Here is a 12,389-nt window from a genome sequence, read left to right as displayed (position 1 = left end):
ATCTGATGCATAGTCCTGTATGTGTCAATATAAAGTGGGTATTTATATACATTGGTAGAATTACTAATGTACTCATTTCCTTCACCTGTTATTATCAACAACAGGAACATTTCCTTAAAAATGTTAGAATTTTTTTCAACTTACCTTATAGTGAAAAAAAAAAAAAGTTAATCTGCATCACTGAATTTTCTATGAACTTCCAGAGTGCCCACAAGGAGAGCTATGTTGAACTGTTCGTTGTTGCTGATGATTATGTGGTAAGTTTCGAGTGAAGATTTTGTTCCTCACTCATTTGTATAAGACTGTCATTCTGATTATGACCCATTCCGGGTTCCAACTTCTGTTTCTTATTTCCCAAAACAGATGTGTTTAAGAGTCCATCAAGCCCTCTTTATAACACAGCTGACTAATCCCAAATAGAGCTTACTCCTACTCTAAACGTTACAGAAATTCTCAACAATGTATAAAAACTAAAAACGTGTCAACAACCCCAGAGCTGAGATCAAAAGGAAATACTGACGTTTTCCAAGTGCTAAAATTTAAGCAGAAAGTCTTTATCAGAACCAGAAATAAATTCTAAAACTTTGGGGACTTATGATCTATAGAATACAGGAACAAGAGATGGTGGAATTGTACCTTCTTAACACCGGAAGCCTGTTTGGCTATGTCTTCTGTATAATCCCCAGAACCATAATAGGCTGACTCATCCCTGAAAGCAAAACTAGAAAACCTCCAGTAAAGCAGTAAAACATAAAGGAAATTTCCTGTCTGCTTGACATTTTTATGAGTAAGGAAAATTTTATCCATGGGAGAACAAAATTAATTGTGAGGCATAATAGAGTATTTTTATTCAGGTGCAGACAATGCAAGTAAGGCTTCCAAGGTAAAATAAGAACTGGTTATGATCTGGTAAACAACTAGAAGCCAAGTCAAAAATGTTCTAGAAAGATCATTTTAAAACCTGAGTCACATGAAAGAGAATCCACCATCATGAACAGATAGGAAAATAGACTCACCCAGAACTCTAAATCATCTAATGGTATTTCAGAGCATTCTTATTATGAAAGTATTGGCTTGCATTTATTGAAGATGTGAAAGTGAGTCAAAATTTTAATGAAATAGGGATAGGGAAAAGATGGGAGGCAGATTTGAGAGGCTGTTTTAACATCTGTAAAAGGAAAAACATACATGTCCTTGAGATAATTAAACAGAAAATTGATACCTGAAGAGGAAAATCAGAAAACTGGAGCATGTATAGATGACCATTTATGAAACACAGAGAGATAAATAGGAATCAGCCAGGAACCAGCCAGAGTACATGAACTAATAGAGACTAAGACATGAAGGAATGTTTTTGAATGTGTAATGGTCAGTATTAACTGTATACAAAAGGCCCAGAAAAGTGAGGAAAGGTATTCAGAGTTTTTGCTATTTAAGAGGACATGTGTGAGCTATCAAGAATAGTTCTGGAACAGTGGAATAGTGGTAATAGAAATTAGCGCAGGATGTCAAATCGGTGGGAAATAAATACGGAAGAGATTCTAATGCTGTATCCTGGAAGAATTTCAATATTTAAGATAATGGAAGAACAATGGAAAGGTAACTAGAGAAGACCTACAAGATTCAGGAGAGGTGTGTTGACTCTTAGTGTGATCACGAAAGAGATTTGCTCATCTCATATACCCCTACAGAACACTTCCTTGTCTTTAAATATATTTAATTGATCATTAGCCGCAAGATCCTGATAATTCAGGAAGTTAGAGAACAGAACCAAATTCTGAGCAGGCTGGAGCACACGAGTCCTTCCTGATCTTCTCCACTTCTTCCTGTCCTTTGCAGGCATGCGTTTGACTCCTAGGTATTTTGGATGGAATGTTCCATAATCCATGGAGATTATGAGCAGATTCAGGAGGCTTAAGATACTGATGTTGCAGTAAAGATTTAATAAGTGTTGCCTTATTATTAAAACAAAAAGGAAGGGAAGGGAGAACATTTTCTAGGTGTCAGTGGCTCATGCCTGTAATTCTAGTTACTTCAGAGACTGAGCATTGAAGGGTCACAGTTCACCCCAGCAGAAATAGCTTGGATTGCTGAGTGTGATAAGTTCACACCTTCCACCTCAAGCCACATGGGGGAGGGGCTGAGACTGCCAGGCTTATGGTTCCAGGCATTCAAGAGTCCATGGGAAAGTTCAGATTCCATCTTCATGGAGGAAAACTGGATACAATGCTGTGTCCCTGGGATCCTCGCAAGGCCCATGCTGGATGCAAAGTGAGACCCTCCTCAGAAATTAACCAGCAAAAAACAGGGTGGGAGGAATGGCTCAGTGGAGTCTCACCAGCCTGGAAAATATGGGGCATGAGTTCAAATACCTGTAACACACACATACACACACACACACACACACACACACACACACACACACACTCACACACACACACACACACAGGAAAGAAAGAAAAGAAAAAGTAGTTTTGAAAGAATGCTAATCAGTTGGTTCAATGCATCTGTGTAATGAATTTGAAAAGGAAAAAAGATATAGAAAGAAAATCTTAGTGTTAAGCCACATGCAATGTGTTTACTAACTGCTGTATCCAATGACATATCAAAAACTTCTCTTTCCATAAATTGTCCAACTATTTGTTGGCTGGGCAATGACTTCTTTATTATTCCAATGAATTGTTTTCTTTGTAATGTCTTGCAATGAATGAACGGTTCAGGCAGTCTCTATTATTAGTAAACGCTGATGGTTTTTCTTTCCAGTTCCGCAGGAACAGCAAACCTCACAGTAAAATAAGGAAGCGAATTTGGGGAATGGTCAACTTTGTCAACATGGTAAGGTTTGATATAATTGGACTCAACCTAAAAATACAAATGCAAAGAACCTTTTGGGGGTTTCTGCTAGAATATTTTATTTTATGTATTTATTTTGTTAGCCATGGGGCCTGAACTCTGGGCCTGGGCACTGTCTCTCAACTCTTCAACTCAAGGTTAGCATTCTACCACTTGAGCCACAGCGCCACTTCCAGCTTTTTCTGCTTATGTGGTGCTGAGTAATCCAACCCAGGCCCTCATGCATGCAAGGAAAGCAGAGACATCTTCCCAGTCCCCGGCTGGACTATTTTAGTAACTTGATACTGAGGCAGTTCCAATCACAAAAATTCACCATGTGATCTAATCTACAAAAAAAGTATCAATGGGGGAATAAAAGAATAGTAATAAATCAGACCTTTGTGCTTTTGGTTTTCTAAGTAGATTATATTTAACATTTTAAGAACTTTCAAATGTGGATCTCTAATCACAAAATTTGTAGAACCATGTGTGGAGACTTCAAAATGCAACCACATGTGAAGCAAACCTCACTATTCAAATGAGTCCTCTACCAGCTTATGTAATAAAACATCTTTTAGGCTTCACATGGATTGCTTGTGGTTTGGCAGAGAAATTAGGAAAATGGTTGCAATAACATCTGTATTGTTAGTTGTTTTATCTAAATTTTGGTGGTTTATAGTGTGTGAGACACACACATCTTTCTTTGCTGACAGCTTCTAAAGCAGCCCAGTTCTGTTAGTTGGGTAAAGAGCCTCCATAGAAAGATACCAGAAGGAACCGGAAGGTTTATGGGCTTCAGCGCTTTCTACATTGCTTAGCGAATCCCTAGTAAGGTTTCTCAGATCAAAGTCAGTATAAAAACTCAACACAGCTGCGTTTCTGAAGGCTGGTTCCAGCTTCCTTACATACTGTAAACCCTACTCTCCACCTAAAGTAGAAAGATGAACGAAGAACGTTCACTCCACCACGTGCCGCTTTCACCAAATCTGTAATAGCAGGATACTTTTCACACGAGGTTTTAATAAATTCTTTCTTCTAGACACCCTCTAAGACCAGTGTCTTTAAGGTTTGTGGTATTTCAAGGAATATCAGAATGATTTCATCAAGAGTCTTTGTGAACTGTGGTCATTTCCATGAGGAAAAACACTCAACAAAATATTCAAATCACAATACATTCTGCACTCTAGTTCCATCTTTCAATTTGTTAAACGACAACTGTACTATGTTCTTATGTTCAAAACAAGTTACAAATACTGAAGTATTTTGGAAATGGAAAGGAATGTGGTGATGATGCAGGATCCTGCTAGCCCCTGGTTAAAATATGGTTTTGCTGAGCAGGTTTACAAAACCTTGAATATTCACGTGACATTGGTTGGCATTGAAGTATGGACCAATGGAGACCAAATAGAAGTGGATCCAAATATAGAAACTACCTTATCACATTTTTCAACTTGGCAAGAAACAGTCCTTAAGAAAAGAAAGCATTATGACCATGTCCTGTTACTGAGGTATGTGATTCCTCTATTGAACATCTTAGGTGCGTTATTAAAATATAAAACAGAACTAATGAACAAAAGATGCTTTATAAAGTACGTGACTGTGTAGTACATACAGGTAAAAACATGTTTCTTCAACCTATACACAAAACTTCCAAGTGGATCATTTAATAATCTTTCATTTTAATATTGATTAAACTACAAGGGAAATGCAAATATACGCATACTCCTAGGCAGAGTTGAAAATGTGACTGGATGGGCATAGCAGTTGAAACTCTCATGCGCCTCTCAGAATTCAACACACACAGCTTATTCATTTTCTTTCTGCTGTTATCTGCAGCTTAGCTTTCAGGCTGCCCTCAGAAACACAAAGCTTGCTAAGTCTAAACTCAGGGGTCAGGTCTAGTCCTTGATCAATTGGTGAGAGTGAACAGATCACTAAATCATATCATTCTTGATTTTTTTTTATGTCATCTAGATGCCAAATATAGTTGAGTAAGTCTTGGGCATGGATATTCAGGCATTATTATACCCAAATTTATGGGGAATAAACAGTAGCGAAATAGCACCATAAACTAGCTTAATTTTATTCAGGCCTCCTCTTTGTATGCATATTTTTCAGCAATTAATAAGTAGGTCCAGAGCTATGTAAATGGTTATAGAAGGACCCTTTTACTTTAGCAGAATTTCCCTTATGCTGACAAGTAGCTTTGCATATTACTGTTATCTGTAAATAGGAAGGTGGTGTGAATTGCTAATGTCTAACTGGCCCTCATGTTTGGGACTTATGTGTCAGTTTTCTGGTGGATTTGCACAGATGTGGAGGCAGTAGAACAGTGTATATGGCATTGTTATGATACTGCTTCACGTTTAAGCAGCTGTGAGATAAATCAGCTTTTAGATGGTTCTCACTCTGGGGCTCCACCCTTCCTGGCACTTTTTCAAGATCATTAGCATCCAGAAAGACCAGAATTCCAAACTCCTCTAAGACCCTAAGTGATGTCAGAATCGGAACTTTCATAAGTTGTTTTTCATGTTTTTTGTTTTGTTTTGTTTTGTTTTTAAAAGGCAGAATATCTTCTTGATGAAAAAAGTTGAAGTCTAGAAGGGAAAAATCTTACCTGGTTGCCCTTCCTGAATTTGAATCTTTTGATATTTTAAATGTTGTCTTCTAGCCCATGGTTGGTCCAGTTATAATGACCTCATTCTAAAAGCTGTTTGTGAATCAGATCAAATGTTAATTCCTATAAGAGATACATCTGTATTTGTCTTTGTAGGAAATCTAGAATAGCCCTCATATTATGTCTCTTCAAGATTTTGGTTATAGTTATGATCTCTGAGTTTCTATGGTTGATTAAAAATTCTAAAGTTTTTTAGCCATAGCTACTTGATCATGGTGTTGAGTGCCCACTAGACCTCTTTGTTTTCATTTATAACGTTTTTACTTTGTTTTTTATTTGTTTGTTTGATTGAGACAGGGTTGGTCCCTGGTGCCTGGAATTAATTCCTTACTTGGTCTTTTGTTTTTTGTGCTTTTATCAAGAGCTTGGTGCGGGCTAGACTGGAATTTAAAAAGTGAGATTCCCATTTTTAGAATTTTTAGAATTTTTCCTTTTTCAATTTCACTGGGAGATTGTAGTGGCATTTTCAGTGCTCTTAGATTTCAAATGAGTTCAGCATCCACAAACTTCATTCAAGAAATGTAGGACGCTTTCTGGTGCACAGCACAGCATTCTGGGACTTTGCTGCCCATCGGTCTCTGTGTTAATAGAACTTAACTCAGAATGAAGAGTGTACATGCCTTTGTTTATAGTGGGAAGTGGCTTCAAACACATGCTCAAGGAATTTCCTACCCAGCCGGGATGTGCCTGCCCCATTATTCCTGCAGTGTCGTTAAGGTAGGTTGTGCTTTGTTATATTACCTTATGAAAGTGTTTGGATTCAATCGTGTGATTTCTGCATCTGTGAAATCTGTGCTCATTTTGTCATATACTCTCAAGGTATGTTACAGAGACTATTATCTTCTTTATGAAGGAAGGAAAGTATTTTATTTAAAGCAATTACAGCTGAACCTTTTTGGGATTTCATGTGCCTCTTTAGTGCCAAACTCTAGTGCAGCAAGCATATCCCCTATGTTAAAATAATTAGACAAAGCATATTGAAAAGGCAGAAAGTTTCCATTTCATACTCACCAGTATTATTTAGAACATGACTAAAGCAGAAAGACTGAAGGCAGGTTAATTGGAAGTCAACTAGATGGCAATATTTTTTAAAAATGTAATCATAACTCTTTAACTGGGTTGAAAAACTACTTGATGTTCACCGTTTAAAATAGCTTTAGCTTTTTAAAAAAATACTTAAAATTTCATCCTTGGATTAATTGTGGAGTTAAGAAAGCTATGTCTGCATTTATATTTCATTTGAATTTTATTTATATTTATACCTATTTATACCTGTCTTTAAAGGAGTAAAAGGTAATCCAGTTTTCTACTACATTTTTCTGGGTGTTTTTAATCACTCAAACTCTGATGACCTCATTAATTTTCAGTTTGATTCAATTTCTTTCAATGACATAGTAGCCTTGTCACTTAAATCTCTATTAAAAGACCACAGAAAGCCTCCAGTTGATGCTATTTAAAAGGTACACAGACTCTATTCTTGTGATACAAGCTTTAAAGCCACAAGCTTTAAAGGAAACCATGTGCTTCCATTGTCCAGGCTAAATTTCTGAGCATAAAGTATCTGCTCGGGATGTCTTAATACAAAAAAAGATACTTCTGTAATGCTATTTTAAAGATACTTCTGTAATGCTATTTTTAACATCCACATGCATTTTTATGCTGAAGAATGTTATTGTGTTTGTTGAATCATTTTGCTAACTAGAAAACAAACACCTTTTAATTGTATGATTAAAACACCTTAGAATTAAAATACCTTTCAATTAACAAAAGGTATATCAATGTTGTTTGGAGTTCAAAAGGGCCTCATATCCAGATACACATCCCACATTAATACACATTAAATATGATTATTTCTGAGAACAGGTATTATTCATACAACTTCATGGCTACTTCAGCAAGTGAAGATACTGTCCTTGGACTGACAAGAAAATTCAGAAGCTAGTCACTATATCCTATCAAGACAGGCTTGTAGCTTAGAAAGCATGATGGCTATGAGCTACTTTCTCTTCTTATTTGTCTGATCCTTTTCAAAGTCTTGAATCTTCCAATCAATGATGTCCAAGTAAAACCATTTGAGAAATTACTGGAAATGTGAAGGCATGTACTTATTTCCTTCATGTTTTTGCCTAATTGCCCTGTCTATCACGGTCTTGTTAAGCCTTCAGACTTAAAAGCTAGTACTGCTTAAAAATGACTACCCAGGGGGCTGGGAAGGTGGCTAGTGGTAGAGCACTTGCCTTGCATGCATGAGGCCCTGGGTTCGATTCCCCAGCACCACATAAGCAAAAAGAAAAAAGCCAGAAGTGGCGCTGTGGCTCAAGTGGTAGAGCACTAGCCTTGAGCTGAAGAGCTGAGGGATAGCACCCAGGCCCAGAGTTCAGGCCCCATGACTGGAACCCCCCAAAAAATTTAAAAAAAAATTTAAGATAGGGGCTGGGAAGGTGGCTCAGTGGCAGAGCACTTGCCTTGCATGCCTGAGGCCCTGGGTTCGATTCCTCAGCAACACATAAGCAAAAAGAAAAAAACTGGAAGTGGTGCTGTGCTCAAGTGGTAGAGCGCTAGCCTTGAGCTGAAGAGCTGAGGGACAGCACCCAGGCCCAGAGTTCAGGCCCCATGACCGGACCCCCAAAAAAATAAAAAAAAATGACTACCCAACCATTTATTCTAAAACCATTTTATGTCTATAGTTTGGGCTTTGGTTACTCTCTCAATTTTGATTCTCTCTCATTTCTGATACGTTAACTGATCCAAGAAACACTTTCTAACTTGCATGAGCAAAATGAAATGAACAAATGAAAAATGTGCTGCCATCTTTGAATAAACTGATAGCCGACCCCTCTTTGGAAAGTTTCTTCCAATAAAACATGAAATACAACTGGGATACAGGATAATGACCAAGTTTGCCAGGAATTTTATATCTCTGATCTTCAGGTGCTTTTTTAAATATGTTTTTATTGTAAAAATACTGTACAGAGGGGTTACAGTTACATGAATAAGGTAATGAGTATATTTCCTACCAAGCATTGCTACCTCCTCCTTTGTTTTTATTCCCACACAATAAAAAAAGTCCCCCTACAAGAAAACACAGCATTGTTTTGCTGTGTGAGAATGGAATTGACAAGAAGAACAATGGAATCATTTTACTTGTATCCCCATTAGAATATCTGGTACAAAGAAGATCATCAGTAGCATTTTATCTCGGCCATCCTAAAACACCATGCACAAAGTGGTTACCATGTATCAGAAATGTATTTCTCGCAGTTCCAAAGGCTGTGAAGCCCGAGCTGGAGGCACTGCTAGATTGGCTGTCTGACAAAGGCCCACCGGGGATCCAGGTGGCATTTTTCTGCGGTGTTGTCAGACACCGAAGGGGCAAGAGGTGTTTCCCGAGGCTCCGTGTAAGGCACGAATTCAATTCCTGAGTGCTTTTCCCCCGGGACTTAAAAAAAATCACCTCCAGTCCTTGGGGGTTAGGGCTTCCAAACATGAATTTTGGTGGACACAAGCCTTCACACCATAGTAACATTAATTGCTTTAAATGAGTCTATGTGAATGCAGTAGGTGTTACTGTACCACACACACCCATACGCACACACCAAAGCTCATTATGTACAGACACCGAGGTAAAGGAGAGGGAAGCAACTAAGTCAGCGATGTCTCAGTTTATTGTGGACTAAGAAGTAAAAAGCAGGTCCTTCAACTTGTTCACAGTGCTATCTGTACGTGGTATCATGTGCTTGTGTCTGAAAGTTGGTAATGAGCATTTTTGATCTAATAACTTTTCAACTAACTTAATAAACAATAATTTAATCCCTTGATTCAATCATTTAATAAATAATTTAAGCTTTTTACTTGAATATGCATTTTTTAAAAATCAGGATCTGCTACCTGACATCAACATCGTAGCAAACAGAATGGCACACCAGCTGGGACACAACCTGGGCCTGCAACACAATGACAGCTCCTGCTCCTGTCCCCTGGGGGCATGCGTGATGGACGGAGGGGGAAGGTGAGGTGCACATTCTCTTCGTGAGAAGAGAATACCTGCGTGTGCTTGCTGAGTAGTGTCGCGGTGAGCTCGATTATTTTAGGGATATAGTGCCATCTTCTGTGGAATTTCCTGGAAGGTCTTTTTGCGAGCACAGATAAGGTGAGAAGTTTTCTTTTAAACAAAAGCCTATTAGCTGGTGATGTCTTTTTCTAGAGATGAGCTGAAAACAATTCTAAAACTCTACCTATGCACAGAGCAAAAGAACATGACGACCATTAATACCGACCTCCCCCAAAACACTTCGGTGAAGTCAGTGTGGCTTGGTTTGCTCTTTTTAAGCTATAATTACCTTCTTTATGTGGTTCATGACACGTTATTGTCAGCAAAGCCTTCCCTGGCCATCTATCCCAAATCTCCAATCCTCTTTCATTTGGCTCAAGTCCTGGCATTTTCCACCTTCTCTTTTCCTTTTGTTGTGCTGTTGTGTTTTCTTCTTGGTACTTATCACTACAGATTACAGCCTGTGTTTTGCACATTGGACTTCTTCATTAGATCGTTTTTCTACCAAAACATAAACTTCAGGAGGCCAGAGGATTTTATCTGGTGCCTGTCACATTACCTTTGCCTAGAACAGTCTGCATGTTAGATATTTCAGAAATAGTCATAAAATGAATGGATATCCTGTATCCCTTGGTTATACTGTGAATTATCTGCCCATCGGCCAAGTCCTTTTACAGCAGGTGTGTTGTGTATAGTAAGAAAATAGACCTTAAGTGATTATCATTACTTCCTTAAAGTTTTTTTTTAATTTTTATTTTTTTGTTGTGAAAATACTGTATAGAGGGGTTACAATTACATGGGCAAGATAATGAGTACATTTCTTATTAAGCAATGTAGCCTCCTCCTTTGTTTCCCCTTCCCATCCCTTCCCATCCTCCCCCGCCCCCCCACTCAATCCTCCCTGCTATCTCCCACTCCCCCCCGCACCAAAGTTGTAAAGTTCGTTTTTCGACATAACGACTTATACATCTCATTGTTGCAATAGGTCTACCTGCATCCCTAGTTAAACGATTTGTTTTTCCCCTTCCCCTCCACAAATTATACCAACATCAAATACAGTGAAAGCAGGGGTTATACTGTGGGGGAGGGACTTCCTTAAAGTTTAAATGATTGCAATTAGTAAAGCACCCAAGCATCTGACATAAGTGAGAACTCAGTAATCAATGTCAAGTATGACTGTCTCTATAATTAGCATATTAGCAGAGTCCTGCCTTCCTGACTCATGTAACTTGAGTCTCTAAAATTTATTTAGCCTTTCATTATGTTAATAAATTATATCAAGGGAATCAAACAAAAGGAAGATAGAAGGGAGCCAAGTTTCAGTTTCAGAAAGAAGTATTTAACATTCCTATGGATATGTACGATGTTCCTAGTTTGTTTCCACAAATGTCTATGAAGGATTACTGGGCACCAGGTACTGCACAAAGCAGTAGATATTTTTTAAATATTGAGTATGATACATTCCTTGACTTGTGAAGTTTGGAACATTGCAGGAATTGTAAACTCAGATTATAGCAATCCAAGATTATGTTAGATGGGACCCATCAAAGGAGACAGGGGAAAAGAAGAACAGAAAAAATGACAAAGCTGAGATTCAGGAAGGGTTGGTTGGAAGCTGCATTGGCATTCCTTTTGCTCACATAACACTTCAGCTGTGATCTAAGAAGAGATTTCCAGTCCTGTGAAGCCCATCTCCCATGCTGCCCTCACAGTTAACATCCGCGTCCGTCGCGCTGTGCCAAGACTGGAATAACAGGATAAATGTTTATTTTTATCTTCTCTCTAGCATTCCTGCACTAAAATTCAGCAAATGCAGCCAAGCCCAGTACCAGCAGTACCTGAAGAACGCCAAGCCAACATGCATGCTCAACATCCCATTTCCTGACAGTTTTAATGACTTACCGTCTTGTGGAGACAAGAAAGTGGACGAGGGCGAGGAGTGTGACTGTGGCTCTGTCCAGGTATCTGTGAATGGCACTGTCTTTCAGTGGCAAAGTGAGGCTCAGCTGGGATCTGGGCAGAGATGTGGGTACTGATCACATTGACGACGCTGCCCCTTGTAAAGCTTGTAATGGAATCGTGCTTTGTGTCTTTGTTCTAATTTGGGAGCCAGCTGTTGCAGCAGCTTCATTTCAAGTCTTCTTAGGCAGTGATGATTCACGTATAATGACCTTGTTGGAGAGCGGCAACCTCACATTTCCCTAGCTGATATATTAATTGGCTCAGCTTGTAAGAAGGACTCACAGGTCTCATTAAATCTGATCTCTCATACGCAGCAGGCTGTAGCTAATCCTACAATATCTCTTACTTGCTGTCAATTGAGTTTTACTCAAGGCTTGTAACACAACTGTACAATTCCCATTCTCACCATTTTTTTTTCTTAACAGAGCAAACAGCCTTGAAATCTTTCACACACTTAATTGGTGTGGGGAGCATTTAGGAAAAGCTTTTGAGGCAAGTGTTAAAATGGGTAGGAAGCTGCTTTGTCCCCAACATAGGAGCGAATTCTCTCCGAAGATTGTCAGATGAACAGCTGTCCTAGACAACCGCTGACTCAAATTCATGTGTGTGCGTTTAAGTCTCAAGGAAGGTGTGAAAACATGGTGTCTGGTGAGCAGGAGTGGCTGCGGCTCAGACTCACATTCTGACCCACTTTCAGGAGCTCTGCTCCTCTGAGTGCCACGCGGTAGACGCTGTATGGACCTCAAACCCGCACTCATCAGAGAGAGAAAAGAGATGCCACAATCAGCGAGGGAACTGTGACTTGTCTAGAGGATAGAACTGATCCTCAAATGTCTCAAATCGAATAAAAGAGTCTCTTAATTAGGG

General features: G+C 38.8%; 1 protein-coding gene across 1 annotated transcript in view; it reads left to right on the top strand.

Moving 5' to 3' along the window:
- Positions 1–12,389, top strand: part of Adam7 (ADAM metallopeptidase domain 7) — a 38,440-nt gene that overhangs the window by 7,927 nt on the left and 18,124 nt on the right. The window contains exons 7-12 of the mRNA XM_042697831.1: positions 204–257; positions 2,764–2,835; positions 4,171–4,340; positions 6,142–6,226; positions 9,388–9,518; positions 11,347–11,521. Of these exons, the coding sequence (XP_042553765.1) occupies positions 204–257; positions 2,764–2,835; positions 4,171–4,340; positions 6,142–6,226; positions 9,388–9,518; positions 11,347–11,521 (687 nt within the window). The remainder of the gene's footprint in view (positions 1–203; positions 258–2,763; positions 2,836–4,170; positions 4,341–6,141; positions 6,227–9,387; positions 9,519–11,346; positions 11,522–12,389) is intronic.

Source organism: Dipodomys spectabilis, unplaced genomic scaffold, assembly GCF_019054845.1.
Source record: "Dipodomys spectabilis isolate Male_0828 unplaced genomic scaffold, ASM1905484v1 ptg000229l, whole genome shotgun sequence".
NCBI classification, from domain to species: Eukaryota; Metazoa; Chordata; class Mammalia; order Rodentia; family Heteromyidae; genus Dipodomys; species Dipodomys spectabilis.
The sequence above is the reverse complement of the archived record's forward strand: the minus strand, read 5'-3'. Positions and strand labels throughout refer to the sequence as shown.